This window comes from Hibiscus syriacus, unplaced genomic scaffold (genome assembly GCF_006381635.1).
Source record: "Hibiscus syriacus cultivar Baekdansim isolate YM2019G1 unplaced genomic scaffold, ASM638163v2 tig00116970_pilon, whole genome shotgun sequence".
In the NCBI taxonomy this organism is placed as follows: Eukaryota; Viridiplantae; Streptophyta; class Magnoliopsida; order Malvales; family Malvaceae; genus Hibiscus; species Hibiscus syriacus.
In genome coordinates, this window is record NW_024063494.1 from 1268200 (window position 1) to 1283427 (window position 15228).

Here is a 15228-nt window from a genome sequence, read left to right on the forward strand (position 1 = left end):
TAGATAAATGACTTGTACTCGCTATCTATGAGAGATAGGAACCACAAGTATCAAATGATAAGTAGGGGTTGACGCCACAAGTGTAGGACACTTGATAAATCGATAAAGTCTTTAAAAGAAAAATAAAAAAAAGATAAACTCTCAATGATATTTCAAAGATGAATAATGGTGTTTTACAAAGGAAATAATCTATCCTATTTATATTATGAAAAGGAACAAGGCCAAAAGATACATGAACATTCGACCATGGATATGTCCTTTCATAAAGTCTTACTTTAATTAAATACATAATATAAAAAGGTTATAATGTTTCGAACAAAGGGTGGAGGGATACATCTTGGCCGAATAGTGCATATAACTCTTCATCTTGGTGCCAAGTTGGTTGGTTATTAACCCTTGGTTGAATAGATAGGTTTCTCTTTACTTTGGTGCCTAAGGAGTGTACATGTAATGCATACAGCTAGAATAGCACACGCTTGGCACCTGGGGTCTCCATTGGTTCCCTTGGTGTGGTCTCGGCCATAGGATGATATGTGAATGTCTTTGGAAACCAAGATAAGCTAGCAATATAGTGAGCTAGGTGAGTGTCATATTAAGCTAACTAGGTGAGCTATAGCTTGATGAACTCAAAATAGCTAGCTATAGTCTTCAACATTCCTCATCTACTCTCTAAGCTCCATCCAGCTGACTTTTAGTCCACTTTTGTAACTTTGGTCCATATGGCATCTCCAGTTGAGTTTAGCTCCATAATATCTCCCCAACTAAGTTGAGCTTTCCTTTGATCCATACGAGCTGCCATTGATATTGTGAGCTAATTGTGAGTTGCCATGCTTTTCCAAATACCTCCCAAAGCTACTCAAAGATGTATCGTCCTTTAATGCACCTATATGAGAGAAACATTAATCAAACAAGAGTTAAATGAGCTTGTAACAATCTAAAGGTGTCCTGCCACCAATGAATACTACATAATGAGCTAAGAATGAATGCCATGAGCTAAAGGAATAATGATGCAAGTTAAGTGAGCTAATGTAAATGTATTATGAGCTAAGTTAACTTTATATAAGCTAAGGATTCAATGCAAACATGATGTCATTATACTAAATGATATGCAAACATATTAATGAAGTACAAAACATGTGTAATCATATTATAAGCTAAGTAGAGATGTGTGAATGAATTTATATTAATATTCAACACGCAACAAGTTGTATAATTTATTATTCAAGGCTATTAAATTATCAAAGGAATTGAAAACATTAAAGCAAAGAGTTGAAAGGATTTCCCTGAATAATTTAGCCTTGGAACGAGTAACGGGTCCTTTAGGCAAGACTTATGGGTCATCCTTGGGCGTGCATGTATCAATATCTCTATGATTCTTTCTTGTTTCCGACCACCTATTTAATATAATATAACATTATTCATTATTTACTTAAAAATATTTAATTAAAATTTAGTATTGAAATTACCTTAATAATAGCATGAATACATATGGCTCACTCACGATTGGGTATAAGAAATGCATGTAGAACCACTCCCATGATTGGAGAAGCAAGAGACAACCACCGATAGCAATTTTACTATAATTTATTGCATTACACATTTATCTAAAGAGAAATGCCAAAATTACGGAGGCCCAACTATATGTGACTGCTTCATCAAAATTAATGAAGTGACGCAACCGATATAATGAACTTGGTTGCGAGATTTGTTGGGAATTAATATTCCTCCAATTATTTGTAGTATATATGCCCGGGCACATGCCTTTGCTTCATCCTCAGACGCATTTTCATTTAAATATTCAAAATTGCCTTTTAGCCATGATAATGATATCCTACCACCATGAACTTTACCGGAGAAGCTCCAAGATACTTGATGCATAACAAATGTCAATCACCATCGTCCATACCACACATAATATTCCCATCAACCGGGAGCCCCAAATGCATTGACACATCCTCCAGTGTAATGGTGCACTCTCTGCATGGGAGATGGAATGTGTGTGTCTTCGATCTCCACCTCTCATTTAATGTGGAAATTAGGGTGGATTCGAGTTTGCAACCTACAACTACTTTCGCAATATAACCAATTCTGGTAGCAATCAAATACCACCAAATACGTCTTAGTGTCGCCATCTTTGTGTTTCGAATAAATAGTTCCAATATACGATCATTTTCCTAATTAATAAACATTCAACGAATTAAAATTTAAAATAATATAAAATAAATTTCAATTTTGGTGTGAGTATGAAGGGTTTATATAGGGGAGGGGGAGGGTGTTTGGGCTGGAGATCCGGACAGGAGCGTTGGGTGGGAAGGAAAGACTCCCCCCAAAAATGCGCCTTCCAATGTGGTATCTTTTCCCCGTGAAGGCGCGCTCCCTGCAACATGCCCTTGCCACTGTGTCGCCAGGTCAGCAAAACCCCTAGAAGGCACACCCCTGGAATATGCCTTCCCCACCGTAGTGCCCAGTCAGCAAAAACCCTGCCAAGACGCCCCTCGAAAACGCTCATTCGCTCTATCCCGTCAGAATGGTGTTAGCTTGGGAAATAATGAGGAATTGATGTTAGATTGGGGATATTTAGTTTTTAGGGTGATTTTTAAGTAAAATTGACAATATTTTGTCCAACGATATTCTGTCTCTCTAACTAGGGGTGTTCAAATTAATCTGTTATCGTTACCTTTACTATTAACCGATATAATTACTACATTTTATAGGTTAATTAATCGAACAATTACGGTTACGATTAACCGTTTTGATTAACCGAACTGCTAAAAATATTGATTAACGGTTACGGTTATGGTTAAGGGATTTTGATAAATGGTTAACCATCGATTAACCGTTAATAAATTATAGTCAATTAATTATATTTTTTAGAGAATAGAATTAAAAATAAATCAAAATGATTCATCCTATTTTTTAGTTATCACATTTTTCTTATATAGGAGTACATTAAATCAAATGTATGTGGAAGAAATACATGATTTTAAATTATAAAATATAAATATTCACGTAAGATTTTAAATTGTAAAAAAATGAATATACCTTATAATATATATTTCTATAAAATAAAATGCATTTACAAATAAATAATATTTTTACAAATATATATATTTCTTATCGAAAATTTATGAAAATTTAAAAATTTTGAGTTGTGTTATGTTTGAAAAGTATTGTTATAGGTCAATCATAGGTTAACCCTATAACCGAATCGTTAATAAGGGTTAACTGTTAGCGATTAACTGCTTCTTAATAGTTAGGTTACGATTAACAAAATTTAATAACTGTCATAACGGTTAACCGACCGTTTAAATTTAAAGGTACAATTAACCGACCATAAACACCCCTATCTCTAACCGTCTATGAATAACTCTATAAAATCTTAAATCCTAAATCAAACTAAATCTCCAAAACCCTAACCTTTCTCTAACAAAATTAAAATATATTGATTACATTTTATTTTTAAGGATAATTTTATCGAGTACCATTAGATAATGATAGATATTTTTCTTTAAAGTTAATAAGTTTTAATATAAATTATGAATTTTTTTATTAAGCTAAAGGTGATTATAAAGTAGTATATGTTTTAAATACTCTTAATCATTTGACAATGAACTCTATCTCTAACCGTCTATGAATACTCTATAAAATCTTAAATCCTAAATCAAAAGAAAGCTCTAAACCCTAACCTTTCTCTAACAAAATTAAAATATATTGATTACATTTTATTTTTAAAGATAATTTTATTGAGTACCATTAGATAATGATAGATATTTTTCTTTAAAGCTAATAAGTTTTAATATAAATTATGATTTTTTTTATTAAGCTCAAGGTGATTATAAAGTGGTAGTATATGTTTTAAATATTCTTAATCATTTGACAATGAACGCTTAATCACTCTTGCAGTCGCTGGTACTCGAATGTGACCTCTAAGAACAACAACGATTCCTTTAACCACTAAGACAAGTTGGTTCATACTAAATTATAAAATTTGGATTTAACATAATCCGAGACAATATATAAATATCAGTAACGAAATTTAAGTCATTACAAGTGTTTTAATATTTTTATAAAAATATATGCTACAAAAGTTATTTTAATCAAAATTTTATTTTTAGTTAAACTATATTTAATATTTTTCCCATGTATCTTAAGTTCCTATTTTAATTTGTTCACTTATGCTTTTAAATACTATAACATAATTATAATTATTATTTCTAAAAAGTAAAAGAACAAAAAGAAGTCCTTTGAGACCTATTTTTCCCCACGCCATGTTTCTTAACTTTTCACTATTGAATTGTGAAAAGTTTATCCATTAATTTTTTAATCATGAATTTTGAATATTATTCACTTTTTCCATTATATTTATTATTTATTAAGTTTTAGTAATAAAAGTTTTTAGTTTTAATTTTTATTTATAAAACATATTTTAAAAATTTCCATTTAATGTTTTTTTCAAATATGCAAATTTATAATATTTATTTTTTAAAATATTTAATAAAATTATAAGTAAAGTTTAAATATTTGATCACTAAAAATAAAAAATGACAAATTTAATGAGATAAAAAACTTTAAAAAATTGAGTAGTTGTGATGATTGCAATGTAGTATCTGTTTATAATTTTTCTTAATCATTAACGGCATGCACCTTATAGATGTAGATGTTCGAACTCATGAACTTAATAAACAACAACAACAACCCCTTTAATCAATGAAATCACTCAACATGTTTAGAAAAAGTAAAACTTATATTCCAGAGTTTTCACCGACTCTCTGTAATATAATGTCTTATTATATATATAATATATATACAATAAAACTAATTTTAACATTATGGGCTAGTTTTGTATAGATTTTGAAAAAATGTCTTTTAAAAGCGTTGTAGAAACGTACTTTTAAAAGTGATGTATAAAAATATAGTTTAATTATTTGATATTATTGTTAAAAAGTGAGTCTAAAAAGATAAAATGTTCATTATAAAAATTATTTTATAAATTAAAAATATAAATAAATATAAATAAAAATATATAATTATAATAAAAATATATTTTATGATAACTCACTATTAATATTTTAATATATAAACCATGAATTTTATTTATTTTTAAGTAATTAAAATAAATTATTAAGTAATAAGTTATATTTTTAAGTATGTTAGTATTAAATTATTAAAATAAAATGTAAATACATAATTGAGTGGACCACGTACATTATTAAGAATAAAATTATAATTTATTTTAAAACGTAAAATTAAAAATAAAAAAACTAAAAATCTTAGTTAATTTGAAACCACCGTTTTCACCATTATTTTTTCTTAATTTTTTATCTGTTTACGTTGATTTGTTATATATGACGAGTTTCAACAAATCTTCATCGACAAAAAAAGATAGTGATTCTGCGATCAAATCTCTATCATTATTGGACGATAACTAATTGAATTAATCCAAATATATTATATTAAAACACTCAGATATTTTGTGGTACATATTATATATCCTTTCGGAAGTGACTATTTCGACTCAAACTTTTACTGTAGTTGTGGTTGTAGGTGTGGATGCCGATGATGGTAATAATGATGGTGATGAAGAAAAGACGTCCTCAATACTAATTTCCATACTGCTGATTTTTTTCTTGGTTCAATCGGTCCACGACGAAGATTTTTCATTTGTATCATCTTTAGTTGGCTCAGAAGCAGCCGACACCGATTCGATAGCTTCTTTAACTTCCGTTATTGGTGCAGGTGAAACTTCATCGTTTCCGATGATGGATTGGACTGAAAGTATCATGATCATTGAAATCAAAATAATAACTAAGTAATCTTTTCCATTTTTTCTCTGTTTATTTGTAATGGAAAAGAAAAGAAAAAGTATATGAATTTATTTAGTGAAATGTGATGAGAGATTTGAGGTTGAAATCATGACGCAATTTATAGCATTTTGGACGAGATATATGCTGCGAGTCTATGGGAAGGTCACTCACAAAATTTTTTTATATTGGTTATAATTTTGACACATAATTTTAGGTTAGGATTGTGCAAAAAAATTGAGAAAAAAATTAAAAGAAATTATGTGGTTCTATTTGGTTGGGTTAATTTTAATTTTACGGTTCAATTTAGACATCTAGTTTCACAATTTTAGGCTTGTAACGTCTTGATTATTCTAAAATATGCACTCTAACATAGGACAAGGGGTTAAAAGAAATAATTAAACTCCTATGTTAGGGTTAGTTTATGATTGTGCCTATGCAACGGGCAGCGAGGGCACTCGGGATTTATCGTCCTCTTACTTTAGTGACACCGGTGTCATCGATGGCGGTGAAGGATCAAAAAGTTTCCAAAAAGGTTTGAAATGACGTTAAACTAAGTGGGACTGATGAGAGTATGGAGGTAGGGCTTGACGAACCAATGCCAGACGACGTGAATGTTGAAGGAATGTCAGTTATTGGTTTAATAAAATAACACATTAGATTTTTTAAATAAAATCAAGAGTTTAAATTTAAATATTTATAAATAGAATAAATTAGGTGAGAAGAAATCAGTGATTAATTCGAAATAAGAAAACCTCTTGATTCAATATTTATTTTTAAAATTAAATCAAAATATTTTATTTTTCTTATTTTTAAATTTCCAAATAGGTTACTTAAAGTACGTTATCAATTTATTTATGAGTAAAGTATAATAATGGTCACTGAATTTTTCTAAAGCTTTCATTTTGGTCCCCCAACTTTTAAAACTTACAATAAAATCCTCCAACATTTAGTCCATTTGCAATATGGTCCTCGACGTAACCGACCGTTTGATGTTGTTACACTGTTGTTAGTACGTTTGCAATATGGTCACTGAACTTTTTAGACACTTGCATTTTAAACCCCAAATTCCTTTTCGATCTCAAATTTCATTTTTCGCTTCTCTCTTCTCATTTCCAGCATAACTTTTCAGTCGGGGAAGCATAGGAAATTCTAATATAACTTTGAATTATGCGGAGGTGTTGACTTGAATAAGGGTCCATTGAGAGAAGACCCGACCAAGGGACTATCGAGACCATCAACGATTCAATGTGTAATGTTAGATACATGTCATCTTAGGTGAAGCATAGATGTTCGATGAAATGCTTGTGAGAAAAAATGGGGTTAGAAATGCATAGTTGACAAATACTAATAAGATGAACTAAGTATCATTGTTGAAAGTCACCAACAAAGCTAAAATTATTTTGTTTAAATGACATATAATAATTTCTTTGTTTAATCCTTGTGGTTAAAGATTTTCCAACAGATGATCAATATAATGAAATCCCAAACAGCACATTCACCTCTCGGTCTCTTTCGCTCACATGCACTCTCGTTTGGTTTTTTATCTTCAATTGTACAAACGAGAGTTCATGTGAGCAAAAGAGACTGAGAGGTGAATGCGCTGTTTGGGATTCAATTATATTTTATCATCTGTTGGAAAATTTTTAACCACAAGGATTAAACGAAGAAATTATTATATGTCATTTATACAAAATAATTCTAGCGTTGTTGGTGACTTTCAATAATCGTAATTAGTTCATCTTAGTAGTATTTGACAACTCTGCATTTCTAACCCCATTTTTTCACAAGCATTTCATCGAGCATCTATGCTTCACCTGAGATGACATGTATCTAATATTACACCTTGAATCGTTGATGGTCTCGATAGTCTCTTAGTCGAGTCTTCTCTCAATGGACCCTTATTCAAGTCAACAACTCCACATAATTAAAAGTTAGATTAGAATTTCCCATGAATCCCGGACTGAAAAGTTATGTTGGAAATGAGAAGAGAGAAGCGGAAAAAAAAAATTTGAGATCGAAAAGTAATTTGGGGTTTAGAATGAAATTGAGGACTGTGTTGAAAGTTTTAAAAGTTGGGGCACCTAAATGCAAGCGCCTAAAAAGTTCAGTGACCATATTGCAAACATACTAACGACAGTGTAATGGCGTCAAACGACTGATTATGTCTGGGATCATATTGCAAACAACCTAATATTGGAGGACTGTATTGCAACTTTTAAAAGTTGGGGGGCTAAATGAAAGTTTTAGAAAAATTCGGTGACCATTACTATACTTTACCCTTTATTTATTTAAAGTACAAAAAGTTGTTTTATTTTCTTATTTTTAATTGTTATATGATTTATATAAAGTGGTTTTTAAATAAATTATTAAAATTAATCATTTGTAAGGTAAGTTTTTTTTGGATAAACCTAAGATAAATATAAGATAATATGTTAAAAACTCTCAATCATTTTGACAATGTACGCTCATACCTTGCATATACAATGCTCAAATCCAAGACCTCAAAGTATAACATCAATCTCTTAACCATTGAGGTTGCTTTTTTTTTAAACATTTAAGGTTCAATTAGGTTATCAATTTAAAGAGACAAAACATAACTAATAATAGAAAATAAAAAGAGAAAATTAAAATTAGAAGATTTATATAATAATAATAATAATAATGTTATAATTATCGAAATGATTAAAGGTAAACAAATACAATCGAATAGAAAAATAAAACATCAAGAGGTACGTGAAAAATCAAAAAAGAAAGAAAAATTCTACAACGCTCGTTGAACGTAGATGAGCACAGTTAACGATGAGCACCATTAAATTAATTTATAAAACGTTAAATTATAAAGTACTAAACATAATTATAATTAGTTAAAATCTAAATGTAATTTAATTAAAATAAAATATTTATAAAATATTAGTTTTTTATGGTAAACTATATCATTGACCACCTAACTATTTATCCCTTTTACTTTAACCACCAATTATTCAATTTTATCAATCGGGACACCTAACTATTTAAATCTTGTCAAACAAGTCACCTGCCTTAAGTATTAATGGAGGAGATGACGTGTCGGTTAATAAAATTTTATAATTACAAATTTAGTCCTAGCTTTTTATTTAATTCAATAAATTTAACCCTCGATTCGATGGCGACACTACGTGATTAGATTTTTTTCTTAATATTTTTATTTAATTTAATAAATTTTTCATCCAATCAAATGGTGCCGTGTGTCACCAATTGAATGAATAGAAAATAAATTGAATCAATAATTCCTATTGGTGGGGTTTGAACCCAAGATGTGAAGAGAGGAAACAAACACCCCAACTACTAGGCTGCACCGTTCAAATGACAAACCTATCATGACATAATATATATAGTTAATGGCAATAAAAAAAGGGAAAATCACCTAATAAGAACTCCAACATAGACTAATTAAATAATACGATAATATGATATATATGTACACAAATATTATAACTCATTAATATGTGAATGTATTTTATTTATATTTTAAATCATTTAAATGAAAAAATAAAAATAAAAATAATTTTAATATGTTATAATTGAAATAGAACGAAGAGTTTCGTTGACTTAGAATTTTCCTGATAGTTGAGTGCTTATCGTAGTAAGCATTTTAACTTATGCATTGACTTGTTTATATCCTGGTTAGAGTAAGAATTTTATATTTTATTATTTATTCATTATATATTTGAAGAAAATTTTAGGGGAAACTTGATTTTATTGAATTATTCTATTTTAATATAGTGTTGTTAAATAAGATTAGAATCCAATCAATGTTATAATATTTTAAAATATAAGATATGATATATTTCAGTTCAATAAAATTATAATAATGAAGGCAACTTATTAATTTAAAATATGTAAAAAGATACATTTCAATTATAACATGTTAAATTCACTTTTATTTTAATTTTTGCATTAAATATGATTTAAAATATAAATAAAACATATTAATTTATTAATCAATTATAATATTTGTTTATATATAGTTTATATTTTCATACTATTCAATTATTTCATGTTTGAATCCTTATAAGGTCATTTATTACCATTAAATATATTATAAATTAAATAGATCATGTTTTGTATATTAAACTAATTTAGTGGTCCAACTTAGTGGTTAGGGTGTTTAGTTTTTCAGCTTGCGTCATAAGCTCAAACCCCACAAAATGTGGTTATTGAGTTAATTTATTTTCATTCATTCAATTGGTGACACGTGGCAATATTAGATTGGATGAAAAATTTATTAAATAAAAAATATTAAAAAATCCAATCAAATAGTGAAACATGCAACCATCGGATTAAGGATTAAATTTATTGAATTAAATAAAAGTTAGTACCAAATTAATAGAATGTGTAAGTAATGAGGACTAAATGTATAATTATACAAATTTTATTAACTGTCACGTCATCTCCTCCGTTAGTATTTAATGGAAGGTGGCTTGATTGACAATATTTAAATAGTTAGGGGATCCGATTGAAAAATTGAAAAATCAGTGGTTAAAGTAAAAGGGGTAAATAGTTAGGTGGTCAATGGTATAATTTACCCTAAAAACTAATGTTTTGTAAATATTATATTTTAATTAAATTACATTTAGATTTTTAACTAATTTATAATTATATGTTTAATATTTTATAATTTAATATTTTTAAATTAATTTAATGGTGCTCAACCGTACTTGTCGAACGTGACGACATCATCCATAAAAAATCACAAGCAAAGGAGATAAAAATTTCACTATGTAAAAAAGTACAAGATATGTTACATGCCAAAACCCTATTATCTCCTTTCTATTTATAGGGATCAAACGAAATATACTATTTCACGTCTTAAAAGCTCACACTTTTACTACTGTATTGATTGTAGCTTCATGTTCATGATCTAATCTAAGAGAATATTGGTTCATAACTCTAACACTAACAAATAATAATGATAATAATAAAAGGACAATACCCTCTAAGACGAAGTATAACTTCATCTCTAGCGATACTTACAAAGACTAAAATAATAACTAAAAATCCCTTTAAATGGCATTTGTAAGTAAATAATAGGTAAAGTAGTATACAAATTCGTTCATAATAAATAAGGATGAACAGAAGGGGACTGATAGAAGTATTCGCTCGTTGAAAATTTTAAATTCTTATATATTTTAGATATATTTTTGTATTTTCTATTGACACATTTTCACTATTTTAAAATTTTATAAATTCGTCTATTCACATAAAATCATGCATCCGTCTTTGATAATAAATACTCGATGACTTTAATATTCTTAAACATTATTAAATTTAAAATTCATTTTTACCAAACTTGATCATAACATAATTTTAATGCATCATATAGGTTTAAAATTAATTTTAAGAAATTGAACGAGAATCAATAATTACTCCAAATAGATTACATTAATATGCTTTAATATTTTGTTGCATATATGAAACATCCTTTATGCAGTGACAATTTCTGCTCAAACTTTCACAGTGATTGTGGTTGCCGGTGCCGGTGCCGGTGATGGTTATGAAGAAAAGAGGTGCTCAATACTATTCTCCATACCACTGATCTTCTTCTTGGTCCAATCGGTCCATGACGGAGATTTCTCCTTTGCATTATCCTTAGCTGGCTCGGGAGCAGCCGACACCGATTCAACAGTTTCTTTAACTTCCGTTATCGGTGCAGGTGGATCTTCAATGTCTCCGATGATGGATTGGATTGAAAGAAACATAATCATTGAGATCAAAACAATAATTAAAGCAATCTTTGCCATTTTCTCTGTTTCTTTGTAATAAAGAAAAGAAAAGAAAAAAAGAAAGTATATGAATTTATTTAATAAGATGTGATGAATGATTTGAGGTTGACATCATGGAAATTTATAGCATTTTGGAGGAGACATTTGCGGCGAATCCATGGGAAGGTTACTATTATTATTTTTTTAAATGGCGAAAATTAAAGGATTGCAACGACTTATTAATATTTTTTAAATAGCGATAATTAGAATAGTATCACATATGTAGTGGGAGTTGAGAGGATAAACGTTTTCATATTTTTTTTTGATAAAAAGTAGATTTTATATTTATTTAACTTGTACATATAAATATATTACATAAAGTGAGTAGACGAATATAGCATGGATTAGGTAGGCCTCGGAACCCATGTGGATGGTAGGGCGTCAATGGTGTATCTCGAAATTTAAAATCAAGAGTCTAAACTTTTTAATACTTTCTTTTAAAAAAAAATAGTATGTAAATTTCCTATTTTTTCCTTCCCTTAATACATTTTTCTTTTCCTAATTGGGAGCCAAATTTTTTCTTTAAAAAAATATGTTTTTGTAGGGTGTGAATGATTATAGATAAGAATGATTTTGAATTTTGTACCCCACAACGAGTTGTGGATAGAGATAAAGTTTTTGACGAAGTTAAACGAAAAACAAAAATAATTCTGTGTACGCCCCCATTTAATTAACATCCCTAATCACGACTAACAAGATCTATTGATGGGAGAACCTAATGAGTAATTGTCGGAATGATCTTTAAGCTTGGAATGTATATCGGCTATTTTCAAAAATTTAGTTTTATAAAATAAAATGTTTTGGAGTCGTCATCAATTTTTTAAGTTAGGTAGGTCGAGTATATGAAAATCACCTTTTAAAATATAAGACTAGTCTACATGTAACCAGAAATTTATTCATTTTATTAAAATGTGCTTCAGGAGTCGGTTGTGCGTGGAGAAGGATAAGCACTCCCACAACGTCCAAAATTAGTACATATCGATTATAAATTATCTCTAATAGTTGAAGTATAATAATTCAAATGTAAATTTAAGTTACGATCCTCTTTTTCCATATTCAATCACACAATTTTATTCATCCTATCTATATTCCATTTGTTAGAGCGTTCGACATGACCAGAGGCGGAACATATGCTAGACTAGAGGGGCCATGGCCCCCTCAAAATAAAAAAAAATAATTTTGACCCTTAAAATTTTAAAAAATTTCTATTTGGAAACCAATTTTTTTAAAAATTCAAATTAAATTTTATTTTTTAATGTTTTTAATTAAACCCTCCCATAATTTTTAAAAAAAATTAATTAAATTTCTCAAAAATTTAAAAATTGTAGTTAGATCTTAATTTTTTTGAAAAAAATATAAACTAAACCCTTCAAAATTATTAAAAATCTTAATTTAAACCTTTAATTTTCTAAATTTTAAGTTGCACCCCCACTCTGTTATCAAGTTTCACTACTGGACATGACATTAGACAATTATAGAGTCATTTTAATACCACTTGTCATAAAGCTTTTAACTTCTTTTTAAAACCATGTTTGGCCGAATGTGCAATGTAGTTTTTAAACTTCGATTTTGAGTTTGAACGATGGTTTGACTCCCTTAGTATTATTATTTGTTTACAAAAATATTTCATAATTTTTTAGTGGAAGTTCAAAATTTGAACTATAGATCTTTTATAATATTTGTTTACGATTCTTTCAATCTTTTTAATTTTAAAATATTTTATGTTTAATTATATATATAATTAAAAAGAAACAATGTATATCAATAATTAGTTGGTCTAATGAGATGAGGTACTAGATTCTTTAAACAATATCAAGAGTTTGAACCTTGACATTTATGAATAGAACAAACTGGATTAGGAAGGTTGCCCTCATCTCTATAATACACAATCTAAATTAGTCGTTCAATAGACCAAATACTAATCAATGTATGTTATAATGCGATGATTGTCAACAGATCTTAATTAAAAAATAAAAGAAAATAATAATTCTTCAATCAAATCTCCATCATTATTGGACGAGAACAAACTGAATTTATTCAATGAAATATTATGAAGATTTCAGGTTGAAATCATCACGATTTGTAGTATTTTTGAGGAGACATATGCGGCGAGTCTATGGGAAGGTGACTACAATACTGTTCAATCAGAATCAAATGTAAAATTTTATATTAAAAAAAAAAATATAAAAATTTTATAAAATTTTAAAGAAGAAAATAAATTATAAATAAATATATATTTTTATATTTTTTTATAATCTAATTTCATATCAAGTGAAATATTTTTGTACACCCAAAGATATTATTAGGGCAGAACACAAGCTGGATTAAAGAGGACTGTGACCCCCCAAAATTTTAAAAATTTTAATTTTGACACTTAAAATTCTTAAAAAATTTAATTTTGCCCCTCCAAAATTTTTAGGAATTCAAACTAAATTTTAATTTTTTTTAATGTTCTTAATTAAATCCCTCCCATAATTTTTAAAAAATTTCACTGAACCTCTCAATTTTTTAGAAATTACAGTTAGAACCTAATTTTAAAAAATATAAATTAAACTCTTTAAAATTTTTAAATATCTGAATTAAGCGACTAAAATTTTTAAAATTTTTAATTGTCCCTAAACTCTATCGTTAGTTTCGCCATTGAATATTACTCGACCCAGGCTTGCATAAAATGCACGTATCAAAGACACTGCCACACGTAGTTCAACATGTTAATTTCCTTTATTTTTCTGTTTCACAAATCTATTTAAACTTGAAAAGGATTTTCTTGCAAACCAAACATGTCCACTCCGACCAGTATCTTCAAACTGTCACTTCCTTTGAATTCATTCAAATTAAACATAACTAAACTACCCATCTCCCTAAAAACCACAAATTCCAACAGCACAAAATTATCGCCACCGTCATGGCGGCGGATACTAGCTGAAAGATCCTTTGGTGCCCCAAGCGAGGTTCCTTCAAGGCCAAACTATACGTCACCGTCGCCGGATGTTCTGGAGATTGTAGGGACTTCTGAAATGGACCCTTCCGATAGCGACCCTCCACCACTCAGTCGTCCTACACCTGACACTGGTCCTGATTTTTCGAAGCCACCATTGGGACCTCCTCCAACTGGTCCTAAAGTAGTTCCTATCCCACCATCACCTCCTCCCAGTCGAGAGCCGCCACCTGAAGTGAATCCTCCTTCAACTCCTCCGGATTATGTGTCGCCACCCTCTGTACCACCAAAAATTCCAAAACTGGGAATCCCTCCTGAAGTTCTAGTTGGGAAATAAATCGAGTACGAGTAATTTCCCTATAACCAGATTAGTGAGAATGCGAAATAAAAGCAGAAAAATAATACCCGAAATTGATAACGGAGTTCAACCAATTATTCTTACGTCTCCGGACTGCTGCAGATCTTTTACTAAGAGAGAAAATTTACAGGTGTTTACAAAACACTCACAACTCACAAGAAAGCTCTCTAGGATTGGGAGAAAGAAGTGATTTTGGGATGATTTTGAAGCTAAATGAGTTAGGGTATTTATAGTTGAAGTTTAAGGACTAATCTTTATAAATACCCTAAAGTCCAGGGACTAAAAATAATTTTCCCATGAATAAAATTCAACAAAATTTAGCCCCCT

The 15228-nt window shown here is 29.1% G+C and overlaps 1 protein-coding gene across 1 annotated transcript; it reads left to right on the forward strand.

Moving 5' to 3' along the window:
* Positions 1-14385: 14385 nt before the first annotated feature.
* LOC120191609 (extensin-like) lies at positions 14386-14880 on the forward strand. Its single transcript, XM_039194529.1, has one exon. The coding sequence runs from the start codon at positions 14386-14388 to the stop codon at positions 14878-14880; it is 495 nt and encodes a 164-aa protein (XP_039050460.1).
* Positions 14881-15228: the final 348 nt, after the last annotated feature.

Bases quoted from the DNA above. Each gene is read 5' to 3' on its own strand.
- LOC120191609 (XM_039194529.1), top strand. From the start codon at position 14,386: ATGTCCACTCCGACCAGTATCTTCAAACTGTCACTTCCTTTGAATTCA.